The sequence below is a fragment of the Myodes glareolus genome, chromosome 16 (genome assembly GCF_982192425.1).
Source record: "Myodes glareolus chromosome 16, mMyoGla1.1, whole genome shotgun sequence".
NCBI classification, from domain to species: Eukaryota; Metazoa; Chordata; class Mammalia; order Rodentia; family Cricetidae; genus Myodes; species Myodes glareolus.
The window spans coordinates 28,616,495-28,633,067 of record NC_142041.1 but is presented as its reverse complement, the minus strand read 5'-3'; the positions used below and the strand labels follow the sequence as shown (position 1 = coordinate 28,633,067).

General features: G+C 49.9%; 1 protein-coding gene across 1 annotated transcript in view; it reads right to left on the bottom strand.

Annotated features, from left to right (window-relative positions):
* The window catches only part of Gabbr2 (gamma-aminobutyric acid type B receptor subunit 2), a 353,494-nt gene that overhangs the window by 46,661 nt on the left and 290,260 nt on the right, over positions 1 to 16,573 (bottom strand). Inside the window, exons 12-13 of the mRNA XM_085677181.2 lie at positions 16,425 to 16,532; positions 9,320 to 9,442 (exon numbers count right to left, since the gene is read on the bottom strand). Of these exons, the coding sequence (XP_085533307.1) occupies positions 9,320 to 9,442; positions 16,425 to 16,532 (231 nt within the window). The remainder of the gene's footprint in view (positions 1 to 9,319; positions 9,443 to 16,424; positions 16,533 to 16,573) is intronic.

Genomic DNA, 16,573 nt, shown 5'->3' with positions numbered 1-16,573 from the left:
CATAGACAGTCACCAGTGCTGTGACCAGAATGAGCGAGTGCACAGGGTGAGAGGCGTGGGATGGGCTGAGACCTCCAAGGCCTCATAGTTGGCCCCACAGCTCCTGGGGAAAATCCTCCTGAGCTGCAGACACAGTTTGAGGTGGAAATTTTAAGAGGGACACCACACAGTGGGGCAGGAAGGAGGGTGCTCAGTGTGGAGTGGACAGAGGCCCAGGAGAAAGAAGCACATAGGTTGGCGTAGTCGACCAGGCTCAAGGAAGGATCGCGTCACCACCCTGAGACTGGAGACCAATCCCCAGATCACCGGAGGCCTCCGGCCTATTTGGGGAATGCAGACTTCATTTTCTGATGGAGGATGGCATCGTCAGAGCTTCCTAAGGGGCAGCCTGCCCTGGGAGGACTCACCCAGGAAACCTGAGCCATGTATTCCCTCAGCTACGGACTGTTTCCTGAGACCTAGGCCTGGCTAGTTAGGATGACTGTGTGTGACAGAGGTCTGCCCTGCTGTCCAGGGTTGTCACTTCAGCAGTGACTATCTGCCACTTGGAGAATGTGATCTTAGCCTTAAAAGCCATGGGACACCAGGCTGTGAGCTGCCTGAGGAGCCGCTGGCTACCACTCTCCCTCCTCTGTCATGGCGCTGTCTGCTTTCTAGTAAGCACCCAGAGGTGGGGCTTGGTCAGCTTTGTGAAGATCCCAGCTGTTACCAGAAACCTCCTGAGTGGCTCCCCACTCCTTTACCCCGACAACGGTAGAGGGAGGTAGAAGGTAAGAGTTAAAATTCTTTAAAATTCCGTGTGTTTGCCTCTTCCAATATCTGTTTCCATAGAAACATTATTGGTATAAGTCACTCATTTCAAAGCCAAGTGCTGTTCCCTCATTTCCCCCAAATCCCCGTTTGCCTCTGTGAATACAGAATGGTAAGGCCACAGAGTCCGGAGGGAAGTCTGAAGCACCCCTGTGTGCCAAACTGCCTGTTAACCTGAATACGCCAGAATGGCCAGAAAGTCCTGAGGTAGCTCCTGACTGGGCAGCCTATGGGGATGGCTAGCATTTCAGCAAATGCGTCCCCCACACATGGCTCCCATGGGTGACAGCAGTATGGGAGATACTCTCTCATTGCAACCTGCCAGTGAGGCAGACTGGGGGAGACCTTGGGTGGTGACCTCAGCAGGGTGCTGTGACAGTGGCCTCCAGTGGCTTGTCTGAATGTCTACACTCAGCAACTGTGAGGGCTTCCACTGGATCCCTCCATATCAAAACCATCTCCCACCCCTGCCCATCAAGGCTTGAGGTCACCAGAGTGGGAGTGCTGTCCCTGCACCCCACCAGGAGAGTGACCCCTGCACCTTGCTTGGGCAACACAGCAGAGCTGGACCTGAAGGGGGAGAGTTGATCTGGGGTTGAGGAAAGCAAGAGAACTGGCCCCACCCCTAACTCATTGCTGTAAGAGTGAATTAGTGGGGGTGGGGTGGTGGGTGGTGGGGGGCTTGAGGGGGCAGGGCAGGGTGGGGTAGAGAAGTGGGGAGGGTGGAAAGCTGGAGAGTTCACCCAGGTGGTGAAATCAGGGGAGAACTAGGCAGCTGACCAATCATGTAGCTGCCCAGGTGCAGAACCAGAGTTATGACTTGGCCTGCCCCAGTAGCCACCCCACCTATGATCTGCTGGAGCACATGAAGGAGCCTGACCTGCACACCCAAAGCTGGAGGATCTCCACAACACAGGCAACAACAGGATATCCAAGAAGGGTCTCAGTGAGCGCCCAGCATGGATGGTGTAATAGAAACCAGAGGCCTTGAACAAGATCAATGACTTTTTGCCAGGAACGCTTACTTGCAAAGAGGTTTACGGCATGACTCACTGTGTCACACGACAGTTTCCATGATGAGATTTTTAATTTTTTTCCTTTTTTTGTTTTTTTCCTTTCTCTTAAATTTTGTTTTATGGGTGGGTGTCGTAGGGGCAGAGGGCAGTTGCGAAGGGAAGGGGAAATAAATGGGATCAAGATGCAGGATGTGAAAGACGCGTTGCATAAATAAAAAGAAAGAGAAACAACAACAACAACAAAACCCCTTTGTGATGCTCAGGTGGATGAACGGCTCGACACAGAGGGAAGGGGAAAGAACCCTTCCGTCCAGGGCGGCGGCCACTGTGTTGTTACTATAGGCTGAGCTTCATAGTGAACTCATTTCAAGCGATTTTTCTCCAATGAAAAAATAAATTCTCTCTCTCTCTCTCTCTCTCTCTCTCTCTCTCTCTCTCTCTCTGTGTGTGTGTGCGCGCGCGTGCATGTATGTGTGAGTGTGCATGTGTGTGTGAGCGTGAGTGAGTGTACACATGCATGCTGTCAATTCTTGGTCCTCATCTTACTTGATCTAAGAGCAGCACTTGGCATGGCTCATCAAAACTTCCTTCTTGAAGCATTTTCTCCCTTTGGTTTCCAAGGCACTGAACCCATGTGATTTTCTTCCCATCCGCCTCATGAGTCTCCTGCCAGGTGTCCTTTGATGCCTCCTGCCTACATCCCCGGATGCTGAGCATCACTGTTCCTGGACTCCCCACCTTGGTTCCAACTCGACTCCACCCCCCTGCCCTGAGCTGAGGTCTTTGCAGGGAGCCTTTGATGTCAGCTGTGTGTTGAGCTCTCTCAGGTCTCGTCTGCACCCTACGTGTCTCCCTGAAGTCCAGAACTGTATTTTCCGCATGCTCACCATCATTACTAGCAATGCAAGGCACTTTTAAAAAAAATGCTATTTTCCTTTCTGCCAAGAATCCAAATCATATTTTACAAGCGTTTCAAACATCCTTGGCAGGTTCATCAACACCTCTGCTGTATGAATTGCAGAAACAAGGACTCTTCCCATGACTGTGCAGGCAGAGGTGTAGTGGAGATGTAACGAGGAGCCCTTAGCACGCGCCAGGGACACCCGCCAGTCTGTGCCTCGCTCTGGAGACGCCTGCCTTCTCCACATCCTCTCTGGGCGGTACAGTTTTGACATCCTGCCTGTGGACAGCTGTCCCTCTGACTACCAGCCCCACATGGCACTTCTTCCCCAGGTGTCTTCTGTCTGTCTGATGGCCATTTCCAGCTTTCTTCCCTGGGTCTCCTCTGGTATCCACACTCACTCAGGGGTCCTGTAAGCGCTTTCTTCTCATTGTACCCACATTCTCTGAGGCCCCACAGTTGTCCTCATGACTCCCAGTTTTCATGTGTTGACCTCCCACCTGTTCCCTCTACTGGATAAATGACCACCATGTGTCCCCAGTCCCTCGAATCCCACCTTCTGGGTTCCTTTGCCCAGGAGGTTCAGGCACACAGGCATTTCAAAAACATGACCAGAAGTGAGACTCTCAATTCTTTCTCAAGCCCACTTCTCATTCCGCACCCCGACTCAGTGATGAAGCTGCCATCTACCACCCCAGCAGAAATCTGGATACGGCCTTGTGGCTTTTCTGTGTCCCTGTCCCCTGGACTCAATCAACTAACCCTGTTCTCAAATGCTTCCTGAATCTATCCACACGTCACACTTCTCTGTGTCCCTCTTTCCTTACCATGGTTTAGGTCACCACCAACTCCTGCCTGAACCGCTGCCTTTTTGAGCCTCTAGACGCACCCTCCACCTGTTCTCACCCTGCAGCCGTGAAAAATGTGACCATGCCATTCCCGAGATAAAATCTCCTTCATTTTGAAGTCTAAATTCATCGGCTTAGCACTCAAGGCCCCTCACAATCTGGGCTCTCACCTATGTAATTGTTTACCCTCATTACTTCCCCAAAGGCAGTTTCAAAACTATTTCATAGTTTTTTTAAGTTATAAAGAAAAAAACTCCACTCTATTTAACGTATTGCAGCAGAAACCCTAACCAATGTGATACTTCAAAAAAAGAAAATAATGTTATATAGATTAGAAATGGGGGAAAAAAGTATATCACAGACAGCAATGTTTTCTAGATAGCATGTCTAGATAGCATGTCCTGATAGAGTCAACACAAAACTGCGCTAATGAACAGTTCTCGCTGATGTAGCTGCTTTCGTGTGTGTGTGTGTGTGTGTGTGTGTGTGTTCCTTATACACTATATATGAGCAAGCTGGAATAAAAATCATGGCACCATTTACATTAGCATCCAGTACAACAGTACAATGCGGTAGACAGAGATGTGTTGACTCGTTTTCAACATCTGAATGAAGAACTAGACAACGGATGAAAAGGCTAAAGACATTCTAAAGAAACGGAGAGGTCGTGTTTCATGTTCATGGACAAAAGATCTAACATCAGTTGATGTCAGTGCCTCCCAGCTTGATCAATGAATTTAGTGCTGTATTCAACAGATGTAAACGCAGAAAGCTACTTTGCAGATATTAATAAACTGGTTTTAAATTTTACATCTTGAGGCACAAGACCCAGAAGATCCAACGCAACACTGAGAACTGTGAACTCGGGTCTGCACAGAAACCTGCCCCAAAACCCTTACAGCAGCTTTAGCTGTGATTGCCTAAGTCTAGAAGCAACTAAAACGGTTGTCAGAGATGGGAAGGATGCAGGTGGCCCAGATGGGAAGTAGAGGCTCGTCACCCACAGAATCTGAGCTGTGAACAGGCATGCATAATGAAATGCATATTGCCGCACAGAAGAAGCTGGTAAGAGAAAGCTGCAGACCGGATGATTCCAGAAGTGTGGGATTGTGGAGAGGCAAGGGTGGACAAGGGGCTGCCAAGGAGGGAATGGAGGGCGGTTAAGAAATGAGACTGCAATGTGATTCTGTGGCAGGGTCCACGGGACATCACATGTGCAGCAAGGCCCACAGTGGCCTCACTGGATTGTGCATTGGGGCTTCAGTGAGAAAGTCTCTTCTCCAGGGCACCAAGCTGAGGATGTCTACCCAGGACCACGTGTCTATCCCAGCACCTGGGAGGGCACAGAAACGCAGGACTTCTGTGAAAGTTTTCTGGAAACCTGAAACCGATCTAAGAGATTAATGAAGTGCCAAGAATTCTAAACTGATGTATATACATTTCTGAAAAGTAGATAAAATACATCTGCAAAAGGTGAAGAATGACCTTGTCAGAACCTCCCATGCCCTGGGTGCCCTTTCACCCCCACCCAGAGGTAACATTGATCTTGGATTTCAGAGGAATGATTGCCTGCCCTTTATTTTAAGATGGTGTCACTACTTTTATGGATCCTTAAAGAGTATTAAATAGCTTCCATTTTTGAACTTGAAGTATGTGAAAAAATGCTTTAAATCTCAACCAAGCCTTACTACCGCTGGTGTGTGTGTGAGCACACACGAATATGTGTGTGGATGAGGGTCATCCTCTATCTTATTTTGTGAGACACGGTCTCTCACTGAACGTGCAGGAAACTAATTCAACTAGCCAGGCTGACCCATGAGCTCCAGGATCCATACATCTCTTCTCTCCCAGGGCTGGGTTTAAGATGCACGCTATTACACTTGGCTTCTATGCAGGTCCCAGGATTCAGGTATTCATGCTCATAAGGCAGCTTGTCACTAAGCCATTTCCCCAACCCTGCTGGCTGCTTTTGCCCATCTGCACTGAGGTGCGTATCTCTTGCGGCTGTTTGGGTGCCTTATGTGTGGCTGAGGCAAATGGGTGCTCTCAGCTCTACATTCTCTCGAACATCCATATGAGGTTTTCGCGATGTCCCCTTAAAATGTCTTCACTGGGCTATAGACTGTGCATGCCAAACTGTTGCCTGAGGTTGGGCCAATGTGTCCACCAACCTACCAACCTACCATACACAGTCTCCCAAAGCCCCATGGCCCTGGTACCCGACCAACCTAATGAGTTGTTTCTTTCCCAGTACACCTGCCTGGGTCCTTCCCACCTCCTTCATTGCCATGTCTCTGAGATTTTAGCGAAGAAGCTTTTCCAGCCTAGGAGACCATCTCTGCTCTCACCCACTGCATCCTGGCACCTTGAACTCCCCAGCATGCTGTTCTAGGGGAACTGTGAGTTAGCCACAAACGTGTCTGTCTCCCCTGTCTCTATGATGGTCCCTGAAGGCAGGGCCACACCTCAGTTACCAGGGAGTCCAGCTAATGAACAGATACCCCAAACAATGATTTGTGTCAGTCAAGGGCACATAGAGAGGCCAGGGGCTGGATGGTGGGCACAGAGGTCAAATGCTCAGCCTGCCCTGAGGGATTGCTGTGTGCAGTCTTGAAAGGGAGGGATGAGGCAGCAAAGAAAGAATTCAAATCCCCCCTCTCATAGCAGCCTTCCCACTTGTGAGCAGGGACAGCCGGGCTGAAGGCAGACTACCCTGGTTGGAATCCAACCTGCATCCCCCACTGTCTGTGTGACTTGGGGCATGCCACTGAACCTTTCTGTGCATATAGTAGTTTTCTCATCTGCAAAGTTGGGAAAACAGGAGCTCACTTCTCAGAGTTCCGTTACAAGGCTTAAATTAAGTGAGTTCTGATTTCTAACATGTTTAGCATGGTTCCTGGCATGTGACAGGTGTGATATCAATATTTATTACAGAAAAATGAAGGCGGACGGGAATTGGGCTGCTCTCTGGAGGGCTGTCAGGTGTTTTATCTCCTTGGGTCCCACGCGCAGTCTCTGGGGCAGACATGCTCACGGGGCCATCCCTGTCACTCTCCAGCTTCTTCCTTACTGCAGCCTGAAGGAACATATAGGTGGGTGTGTGAGTATAGTTCACTCCCAATACAGTTGCCTGTGGCTACTGGGAGACCAAGGCTGGCAGCTTTGAATCCTGTGTCCCTGTGGAAGATGTCCTTGGGTGCTGGACAGGGTAGTTCTGGGCTAGCTCAACTGTGATCCTGCCCTAGGAGGCCAGTGTTGAGGCTGCCTGTTGGTAGAGTTTGAGGAGAGTTCAGAAAAGTTGGGGAGGTCTGGTAGGGCCAGGGAACTCAGTGGCACAGCCCTGTAATAATGACCTTGGTGCTGATGCTCAAACCATTTATTCGGTGGAGAAGGTCCCAGAAGGGGGCAGGACCCTCATGAGAGCTTGGATCATAATGGTATTAGAGAGTTCAGGGCAACCCGAAATGCTGTGAGGGTATGGGGAGGAAAAAGGGACAGACCACAAAGCCCTTCCATCAGCTAATTCCCTTCAGCCCAGAGTTCCTTCGGGGCTGACCTGAAAATCCTGCCCCTGCAATGAGCCCTTAGCACCCTGCAGCCTGGATACATTGTTTCAGTACTGCATTGCGTTGTACCTGGTGGGCAGTCTGGGAGAAACCTCTGGACAGCTTAGAATCCTTCCTGGGAAACTATAGGGAACCTGCTGTGGGCTGACACATCAAAGGGTTCTGCTACCATGGCAACAGAGCAGCAGGGCAAGCCCCAAATCAGAGCAGATAAAGAGGAATGTCCCAGAAAGAGGTGCGAGAGAAGTTTCAACAGGTATCTGGGGCGGGGGTGAGGTGGGGGGTGAGATGGGAGGGAGTGGGGGTGGGAGTGGGTGAGAGGGAGTGGAGGTCAGAGGGTGGAAACAGAGTCAGTCTGGACTTTTGTCTTGGACAAACTGGATGGCCTTGGGTAGCATTCTATCCCTCCCAGACTCAGTTTCCTCATCTGTGCTGACAGCTTGGAACACTAACCTGGCAGGTCTGGACACAATGGAGCCACTGACAGCAGATAGGCAGGAGGCAGAAAGATCCCAGCAAGCAAACCATCAGCCACAGGGCAGGTGGCATGAGAAAGATTCCATTTGAACAGTACTGAGGACACACTTCCTGTTTCCAGAATCCGCCACTCGGGCTGATTCCAACTCTGCATGCTTGTCCCTGCCCCAGCCTCAGTCCTAGGACCTCTGGATCATCCTCACTCCACCACAGACACAGGGAACGATGCAGCCTTTGGGTCTTTGGGACACCCCAAACCTGGTCTCCAGTGACCTGCCTCAGCCCAAGCCTGCCCTGAGATCTCCTGCCTCATTTTCTTTAGTCCCCTCCCCTGCTTTCCTGGGCCCTCTGTCTTCCCTGGCTGGTGGCAGAGCCATCCTCTGTGGGATGGGGTGGACACACCTTGCTCCATCCATTTTCACAAGATGCATGGCTGGTGATAAAAGCTCCAAGGCAATAGTGCAACACAAGAACTTATCCAGGGGTTCAAGGGCACAGAGGGTGGGTGGGGGATCCCCTAGGGCACTGAGTGGGTGGACCATGTTCTTTTGTTAGTTATGTCTGACGGAGTTCCTGAGATACCAGATGTACCTCCACGCATGTGTGGTAGAGCCTGTCTTACTGGGTACCCTGATGGTTGTCCCTCTGACCCACAAGCACAACTGGTATTGGCCCACCTGTCGCGCCTGCACCTTTCCAGGGAGCGTGCAGCATGGTACAGTCGGTCTCCAGTCTCTTTCTTAAATGACATTCTGATTGCATGACTCCTCACTGGGTTGAAGAAAGCCCCAGTCCACTTCCACCTAAGCGTGGCTGGGCATCTTATTTGCCTGAAGGACATACACCTCTTCCCCCAGCTCATAGAACCACCACTTCTGGTTTAGTTTAAGAAGACACATGACATTTTATAAAAAGGGATTCCCCTGATAATGGAGCAAGGGGTGTGGAGACTCTCAGGGTCTTTTGGAATTTGCTATACTGAAATGACAGTAAATACCACCTGCCAGCCAGCACCCCACAAAGCCAAGCTGACATGTGTGGGGAGAGAGCAAGCAGACACCAGGGGGGCTCAGGCTCCTCAAACTGGGGCACCTCACAAAGATCAGTGCAAGGCTTCGAACAAGACAATTAAAACCTACATGTCCATACAGCGAAAAACGGTCTACCATATATAGACTGGGTTGGTCTTGACCTTGGACGCCCCTGCCTTCCCCTCTGTTGTGCTGGGACTACAAACCTGGGCTGCTATGCCTGGCTCACAATGGATAAGTCATAAGACTTTTCTGTAAGGCCCTTTATCTTAACAACCAATGTCCAATACGGAATGTGTGGAAAGAACTTCATTGCTCAGTGCCCTTGGCTATCACACGGTAAACAGGAGCTCCGAGTGTGCGTCCCTGCTCAAAGGTGGGACACAAGGCAGGGTAATCTCTCACTTGAATGAGCAGATACACGGGTGCTTCCCTGGTTACAATAGATTCCTTCAAGTAGCCCAACCTTTCCCCTTCATCCTGCATTTATTAGTATGATATCGAGTTGTTCCATGCTACCTTCGATTTGCCCTTCCTGAAATAACCTATGCCTCAAACGGAAGGAGGCAGAGCTGAGTTGCGAAGGAACCCATGCGGCGCAGAGCCCACCACGGTCATGTCCGGAAGTGCCCGTGGGGCCTCCTGCCCCCCTCCTGCCTTGACCTCTCACCTCCATGCTGTACCTCTCCACCGTCCTCCGCAGGGGGTCCACCGCCTGCCAACAGATCAGGATGCACAGGTCGATCAGCAGCATGCCCCCCACAATCACAAGCAGCTTCTGGTCTTTGATGATCTGCAGAGGGAAAGAGCAAAGGGAAGCAGACATGAGAGCTGCCCAGACAGGGGGAGCTCAGCCCAGTCTTTGCTTGGCAGGCGAGGTCTTTCCTGAGCACGACCAGCACCTGAACACACACCTGGACTTGCTGGAACCTGGCCACTTTTAGTCTCTGCTCAATGGTGGTTTCCACCCTCCAGGGCTTCAGTGTGAAACACCAGTCCTTAGGGTCTGGCAAACTACTTCCCCCTCCTCTCTCTTCCTCTTTCTCCGCTTTCCTTCCCTTTGCCCCTTCTCTCCTCCTAGCCCCCTTTCCTCCTCCAGACGCACTCTCCTGCAGCCTAGGCTGGCTTCCAGCTCCCTATGTTGCCAGGAGTGGGTTTGAACTTCTGAACTTCTGATCCTCCTGCCTCCACTCCACTTTCCATCTGCTAAGAGAGGGACCTGGGGAACAAACCTTGGCAGTGACCGGGCTCACCTGTATTTCACTGACTGCAGGTTTCTTCTTTACCCGCCCCCCGCCCCACCACCACATAAACAAAAGCTAACGTGATGGAGTCCATCTGGAAAAGTCTAATGGGAAAATAAACAAAGCTGCGATGTAAGCTGGAGAAATATCGCCAGCTCTGACTTCTAAGGATTAAGGCCCCATTACAAGAAGAAAATAATAACTGAGAAACCTCACCATAGCCGAATAAAAACAAACAAACAAACAAACAACAACAACAACAACAACAGCAAGAAGTGCTGCTGATCAAATGGAACATGGGGCATTGCCCCTGCCCCGGCTACTGAAGTTTTGTGAGAATATGGCCTAACCTTTGACCTCTGGGAAGCCAGCAACTCCTTACCAGGCTTGAGAAAGTGTCTCAGGGACCTGAGGTTCAGGAAAGGCAGGAAGGAGCCTCTGCTCTCTGTGCTGGAAGTATTGGTGCATGCACCTTTCAGGGTGCTCCCCATTTTCCCACTAGTGTGAACCTAAGCAGTTTCCCAGGACCCCATGCCTCTGGCACACCTTGTGCAAGCTCAGCAAGGATGCCTCTCATTGGTGCAATAGGGCAAATCCCTTTCCCCAGAAGACTCAAGGAAAAAGTTAGGGATGACATCGGGTGGAATCCTGGCTCCCCCTTTTCGCTGCTTGTGTAGTGACAGCCAGAGGGACAGAGGGGAGGAAGGAGGTTCATTTTTCATCCTTTGAGGGTGGCATAGAGGAATGAACAAAGACCTCATCTTAACCCCAACTGTTGCCAAATGCTTCTTTATTGGGCTTCTGTTTCATAAAGGGGACCACTGACCCCCAAGTAACACAGCTGGTATTAGAATCAAATGAGATGAAGTGTGGAAAGCACTCATTATGGGGTCTGCTTAGACAAGATGCCCAAGGGATGGTACCTGGCTACCATTATTCTGGGTTTGATCATTAGTGATGCTGTGTTTGTGTATAGAACTGTGACACCTAAGAGCAAAGTGTGATATGGCACCTCAGCTCTACTAGACAATGCTATCAATCTAAAGGGGACACATGGTAGAAAGTCCCTGAGGGTAGGGGAAGAGGACATTCATAATTTCTTTTTGGAAATTATAAGTGCATTATGCTGTGGGATAATGTTCTTGTACACAGTAAATATTTGTTACTTGTACTGGTTTAATAAAATGCTGATTGGCCAGTAGCCAGGCAGAAAGTATAGGTGGGGTGACCAGACTTGGAGAATTCTGGGAAGAAGAAAGGCAGAGACATAGTTATCAGTCAAACACAGAAGAAGCAAGATGAGAATGCCTCACTGAGAAAAGGTACCAAGACACGTGACTAAATATAGACAAGAATTTAGGTTAATTTAAGTTATAAGAGCTACTTAATAATAAGCCTGAGCTAATAGGCCAAACAGTCTATAATTAACACAAGCCTATGTGTGTTTCTTTGGGACTGAATGGCTGTGGGACCCAGTGCCTACAGCATTACAGTGAGGAAGACTAACAGTGAAAGATTGAACAAACCTGCCTGCATACACCACAGAGTGACAAAGAAAATGATTCAAAACAATCCCAAGAAATAAAAACGGGAGAGAACGGACATGGTGTCACACTGGCTGCATGAAGAGCCCCAGAGAATACCTCTCAGTGCTCAGAAGAAAGTTTCTCTCTTTCTTCCTTTTTAGATTTCTCTTAGTAGCTGCCTCAACCCTCTGGGTTCTGCTTATGCTCATGACATCACCTGCTGCCTGTCTTCCAACACTCATGACATCATCATCTGCTGCCTGTGTGTCAACACTCATGACATCATCATCTGCTGCCTGTCTTCCAACATTCATGACATCATTATCCATTGCCTTTCAATGCTCATGACATCATCACTTGCTGCCTGTCTTCCAAAGCTCATGACATCAGCACCTGTTGCCTGTCTGCCAACGCTCATGACTTCATCACCTGTTCCCTGTCTGAACTAGTGTGTCACAGTGCCATATTCTCTCTACATGGCTTCAAGGCACCAGCAATGATCATGTATTTGCTTCTAAATCTAAGTCGGACATGGACTAACTAGTTGCGATCTTGGATATGGCCCCGCCCCTCTGAGCTGCTTTCACTGTCTGTGACATGGTGTGATAAGCTTCCAGTTCACACTTGATGCACAAAGTCTGGCTTACGGTGACTGCTCTGCAGAGGCAGAAGTCGGTTGTCTTTTGTGAATGTTACCTCTCACCGCTGTTCTGCGGAGGAGTCAGGACACCCTGGAATTCACCCACCGCTTGCTTTGTAGGCAATGGGAATGTAACCACACCTATCCATGGGCACATCTGTCCCCAGCTGCCTTCATTTGTCAAGCAGAGAAGAGTCTGCAAATGAGGCAGCAGGGCCCACGAGGTCGAAGGTCGAAGCATTTACCACCTGGATCTTTATAGAAGAAACCTGGCTGACTTCTGGTTTAAAAATGTGAGCATTCTTTATTGTTTAAAAACAAGATCAAAACAAAGAAAACCTTCAAATTAAATCTTTTTCAGATGAAGTCTTGTTCTGTAGCCCAGAATGGCCTTGAATTTGGGATCCTCCTGCCTCAGGCTCCCAGGAGCTGACATTACAGGTGTGTGCCATCACACGGGGCTTGACTTCAGATTTTTGTCTGGTCCTGACTGGTTTAGCAGGGCTGACACGCTGCTCTACAGTGTCCCCTTCCTGGAAAAAACAGTATGGGGGGCTGGTGTCACCTCACCCCACCCTCTCACCCTATAGTCCTTCACAGCAGAACTGTCCAGGCTGCTGCCTGAAGCCCTCTGGAGGCAGTTCTTTGGGTGAGCCAGGTATCTGTCTGCACAATGGCCTCAGATGTTCTGTTGCTTGTGTTATCTTGTTGGGGATGGAGCTAAGATATATTCGTCCTCAGAAAACATCTGCCCCAGCACAGAAAACTCCCTCCCTGGGCGGCTGCCTCTTTTCCACACTTGGTTTTGCTTCGTGAGCGGCAGAAGGAAGGCTGTCATGAGTTTCTCTGTGTAAGACTTTATGATTGGTCTTTAGAAAAATAGTAACATGCTATGAAAACGCCGAATTTGGAACATGAAGTCACCATGTGCCGATGCTCTCTTTAATAGGCTCCTCTCCCTGAGTGCCTGTAACAACAGGGGCATGTGAGGTGAAGCCTGCACGTATGTTTGGGGAGGGCCCACCACCCCAGGTGGAGGGGGGGTTCAGAGAGAAAGGGAGGTATAAGAAGACTGTATTGAAAAAGGTACGCGATTGCATTTTTATTCTTCTGAAAGTCTAGTGTACGTGTTGTTAGAAGAAAATTAAGGGGTCCTCAAAACAGACTCCAAACGCAGCAGAAGCCTAATAAAACGGGTCAATTATTCAAAACACACACGGCGTGATTCAATTTATGTGAGGCTGCCTGGTGTCAGATTCAGAGGGGCAGTGTAAGGTGGTCCCTGGCAGCAGGAGGGAATGGGGGCTGGTGGTGGATGGGTGTGGGGTTTCGGCTCATGTTTTGGAGGTGGATGGTGGTAAAGATCACAGAATACAAACGCAGTGTGAGGTGCCATGGCCTTTGGGGACAAGGACTGGGCACTGATTTTGCTGTGGGAAAGATGGAGGATGATGCATATGCCACCAGGGTGTGATGTCCTCAGAGGGGTTGCTCTGAGTTTAAAGCTGATTCCTTGAGCAGAGGGAGGGAGGTAAGGGAGAGAGGAGAAACAGGCTTCCAATTGGCCGATCAAACATGCAGTGGGGAGCCAGATCATGCTGAAGGGTAGGCAACCAGTGGCTCCAATGAGGTTGAGTTTTGTTATATCAGCTTTTTGGGTTTGTTTGATCTTGAGACAAGGTCTCACTCTGTAGTTTAGGCTGGCCTTGAACTCACTATTTAGCCCAGACTAGATTTGGTCTCACGACAATTCTCTCACCTCGGCATCCCAAGTGTTGGGATTCTAGGTAGAAGTCATCATGCCCTGAATTTTGTTGGCTTTTAAAATTGTGGCAAAATACATCCAGTTTCTCATTTTAGCTGTTTTCAAGTGGGCTGTTTAGCCTGGTTAATGGGATGGCGGTGACTCCGTATGATTGGGCCCCTGATGTCATCAGTCCCCTCCCCGAGGGCAAAGCTATCTTTATTCCTATCCAGGAAGATTGTCCCCTTCCTGTCTGTGACTCCCTTGATGTCACTTTCCCCACTGGTTTCTCCAAAGGTAACTTCAGGTCTCCAAGGACACAATTAATGCCTATCCCTGAGTCTAACTTCGTGCTCCAAAGGACCCTATGTGTCCAATCTTCCTCACACCATCACCTTTTTAGAAGGTGGAAAAAAGAAAATGAAAAAAAAAAGTGAAAAGTACCCCCCCCCCAAAGTAAAAAAAAGAATAAAGAACGAGAAAAAAGTAGCAGGGGGGCCTTGTGTGTCAAAAAAGCCCCTCCTGTGAACAGGCTGCCGAATTTTCTCTCTCAGTGGAGTGCACACTGCTTTGGACTTCGGCACTGGGCAATGCTGTCAGATGTGACCAGAGCTTGAGGTCCCTGGAGACATCCCACTGTCACCCTTCAGGGGTGTGCACCACTTACTCCTGAGCTTTTCATGACATGTTCACTGGACTGCTGCCCGTTGGTGTGTTCTCTGTAGACACTCCATGGAACATGGTGGCCAGCTCTTGGCTGCAGGTGACAATGTGGATAACCCCCTTGGTAGCACACAGAATCAGTGCTGGGTTGCATTAGTGATAGCGCAGCTCAAAGCAGAGCTGCAGAGCTGCAGAGCTGCAGAGCCTTGGACAGCATCCCTTAGCTCTGGGGAAAGCTGGGCCCTATGCAAGCACTCTGCTTCCTTAGGGCTGGCTACCCCCAAGAGCCTGCATCGCTAAGGCTCTCAGGCAAGGATTGCCCACACCGGACAGCCCCAAGGCAAGCTAGAGGGCTTTTGCTCTGCCTGTAGATCGGCACAGTCATCCTTCCTTTGTGCTGCTACATTCACAGATACCACCAACCAAGGCAGCTCACCAGGCTGCAGGCCCCTGGTGCTTGCATCTGTACCGAGAATATACAAACTGTCTTCTCTTACAATGATTTGTAACAATACCGTGTAACAATGTTTACAGAGCATTTGCACTGCATTAGTTACTGGACACAGTGTGGAGATGTGAGGATGGTGGGGTACGCTGATGAGTATTCCATTTTATACAAAGGTACCAAGCACCTGTGGATTTGGTTGTTTTGGGTGGTATGCGTGCATGCGTGCGTGTGTGTGTGTGTGTGTGTGTGTGTGTGTGTGTGTGTGTGTGAATCCAGTGCCAAAAGGAAGCTGAGGGACAACTGTATCACCTGGGGAAGTCTAGAAACACTGATGTTCAGCTACACCTCGAAGCTTTGAGTTCAAGCAACCTGAGCTGGATGATCTGTGTTCAAAATCACCCACTGGGCTGAAATCCATAACCAGGACCAGAAACAGCTGGGATGGCTGAGCCACTTCCACCTCACAGAAGGGAACTGTCACATGACCTGTAGGTCACATGACCTGCGGGGACAGAAGGCTGGGAGGAGCACAGGGAGATGGCAATGCTGTGGGTCCCTCTGTCCCTCTCTCTGAGAGCAGCCTGCATCTGCCGGAGGTGGTCTGGGTGTCTGCCAGATAGGGTTGGGGTGTAGGCAGGGTCCAGATTGTCCTGTCCATCCAGGGTAGGGACTGCAGCTTTGAAAGCAGCTCTGACAGTGGGGGTGTTGTGGTGGCACTGAGGGTGAAGAGTGCCATAGACCTCAGGCAGGAGAGAGAGGCAGCTTAGGAGACAATGCTTGCTTGAATTCTGCCCGACCAGCAAGCCCGAAGTAGGACCACAACAGGAATTTAAAGAACAGCATGGAGATTCCTCTATGGCCAGATGCTCATTCATGTTTGGGAAATATCATGATCGTCCACAACATGGGGCAAATGCCCTCTACCTGCCTCGAGGCAGAGCTCCTGCCCTCTAAGGTATTCTATGAAAGCCCTGCCATTAAGTTGGGGGCCTAGTCCTGCTTTTCCCCCCTCTTTCAAAGAGGTTCCCGTGACCCCTAAGTTGCAGTTTTGATTCCCTAACGTCACTCCTGCCTTTTCCTTCAGCCTCTTCTTGCACCCTGTCCATGTGAATCCTAAATCCTGACCATGTCAAGCCTCTCAGCTTCTAGAGCACCCATTCCCTTCCACTATTATCAGGTTTTCCCCTCTACAGGTATGCAGTCCCCACCCGTCCTTGTCGCCTGATGACTCCCACTTACCCCCAGGTCCTAACATGGGTGTCACTTCTTACATGAAGCCTTCCCTGAGCACCTTGCTCCCCAGAACACCCTACATGTCCCTAAATGGCTCCTGTCACTGTGAGTTGTAAAGGCCTTGATTCCTAGGGAAGCTGCCATCAGGAGGTGGGAACTAAATTTCTCTTGACTCTCCACCAAGTTGCTCAGTACCTGCACATAGTAGGCACCTAATGCCTGTTTACACAAGAAAAGTCAAACAAACACAGCCAAATAAAGCGGAAGCTCTCATTACCTTCTTCTTCATCTTTACATTTTTGAAGATGGCATGGACCCTCCAGGTCTTTGCAAACATGGCCCCAAAGGCGGTTGTGTAGCCCACGGTGAGAATCCAGGTCCGGACCTAGAAGCCAGGACAACACAGCAGAGTTAACATCACCCTGG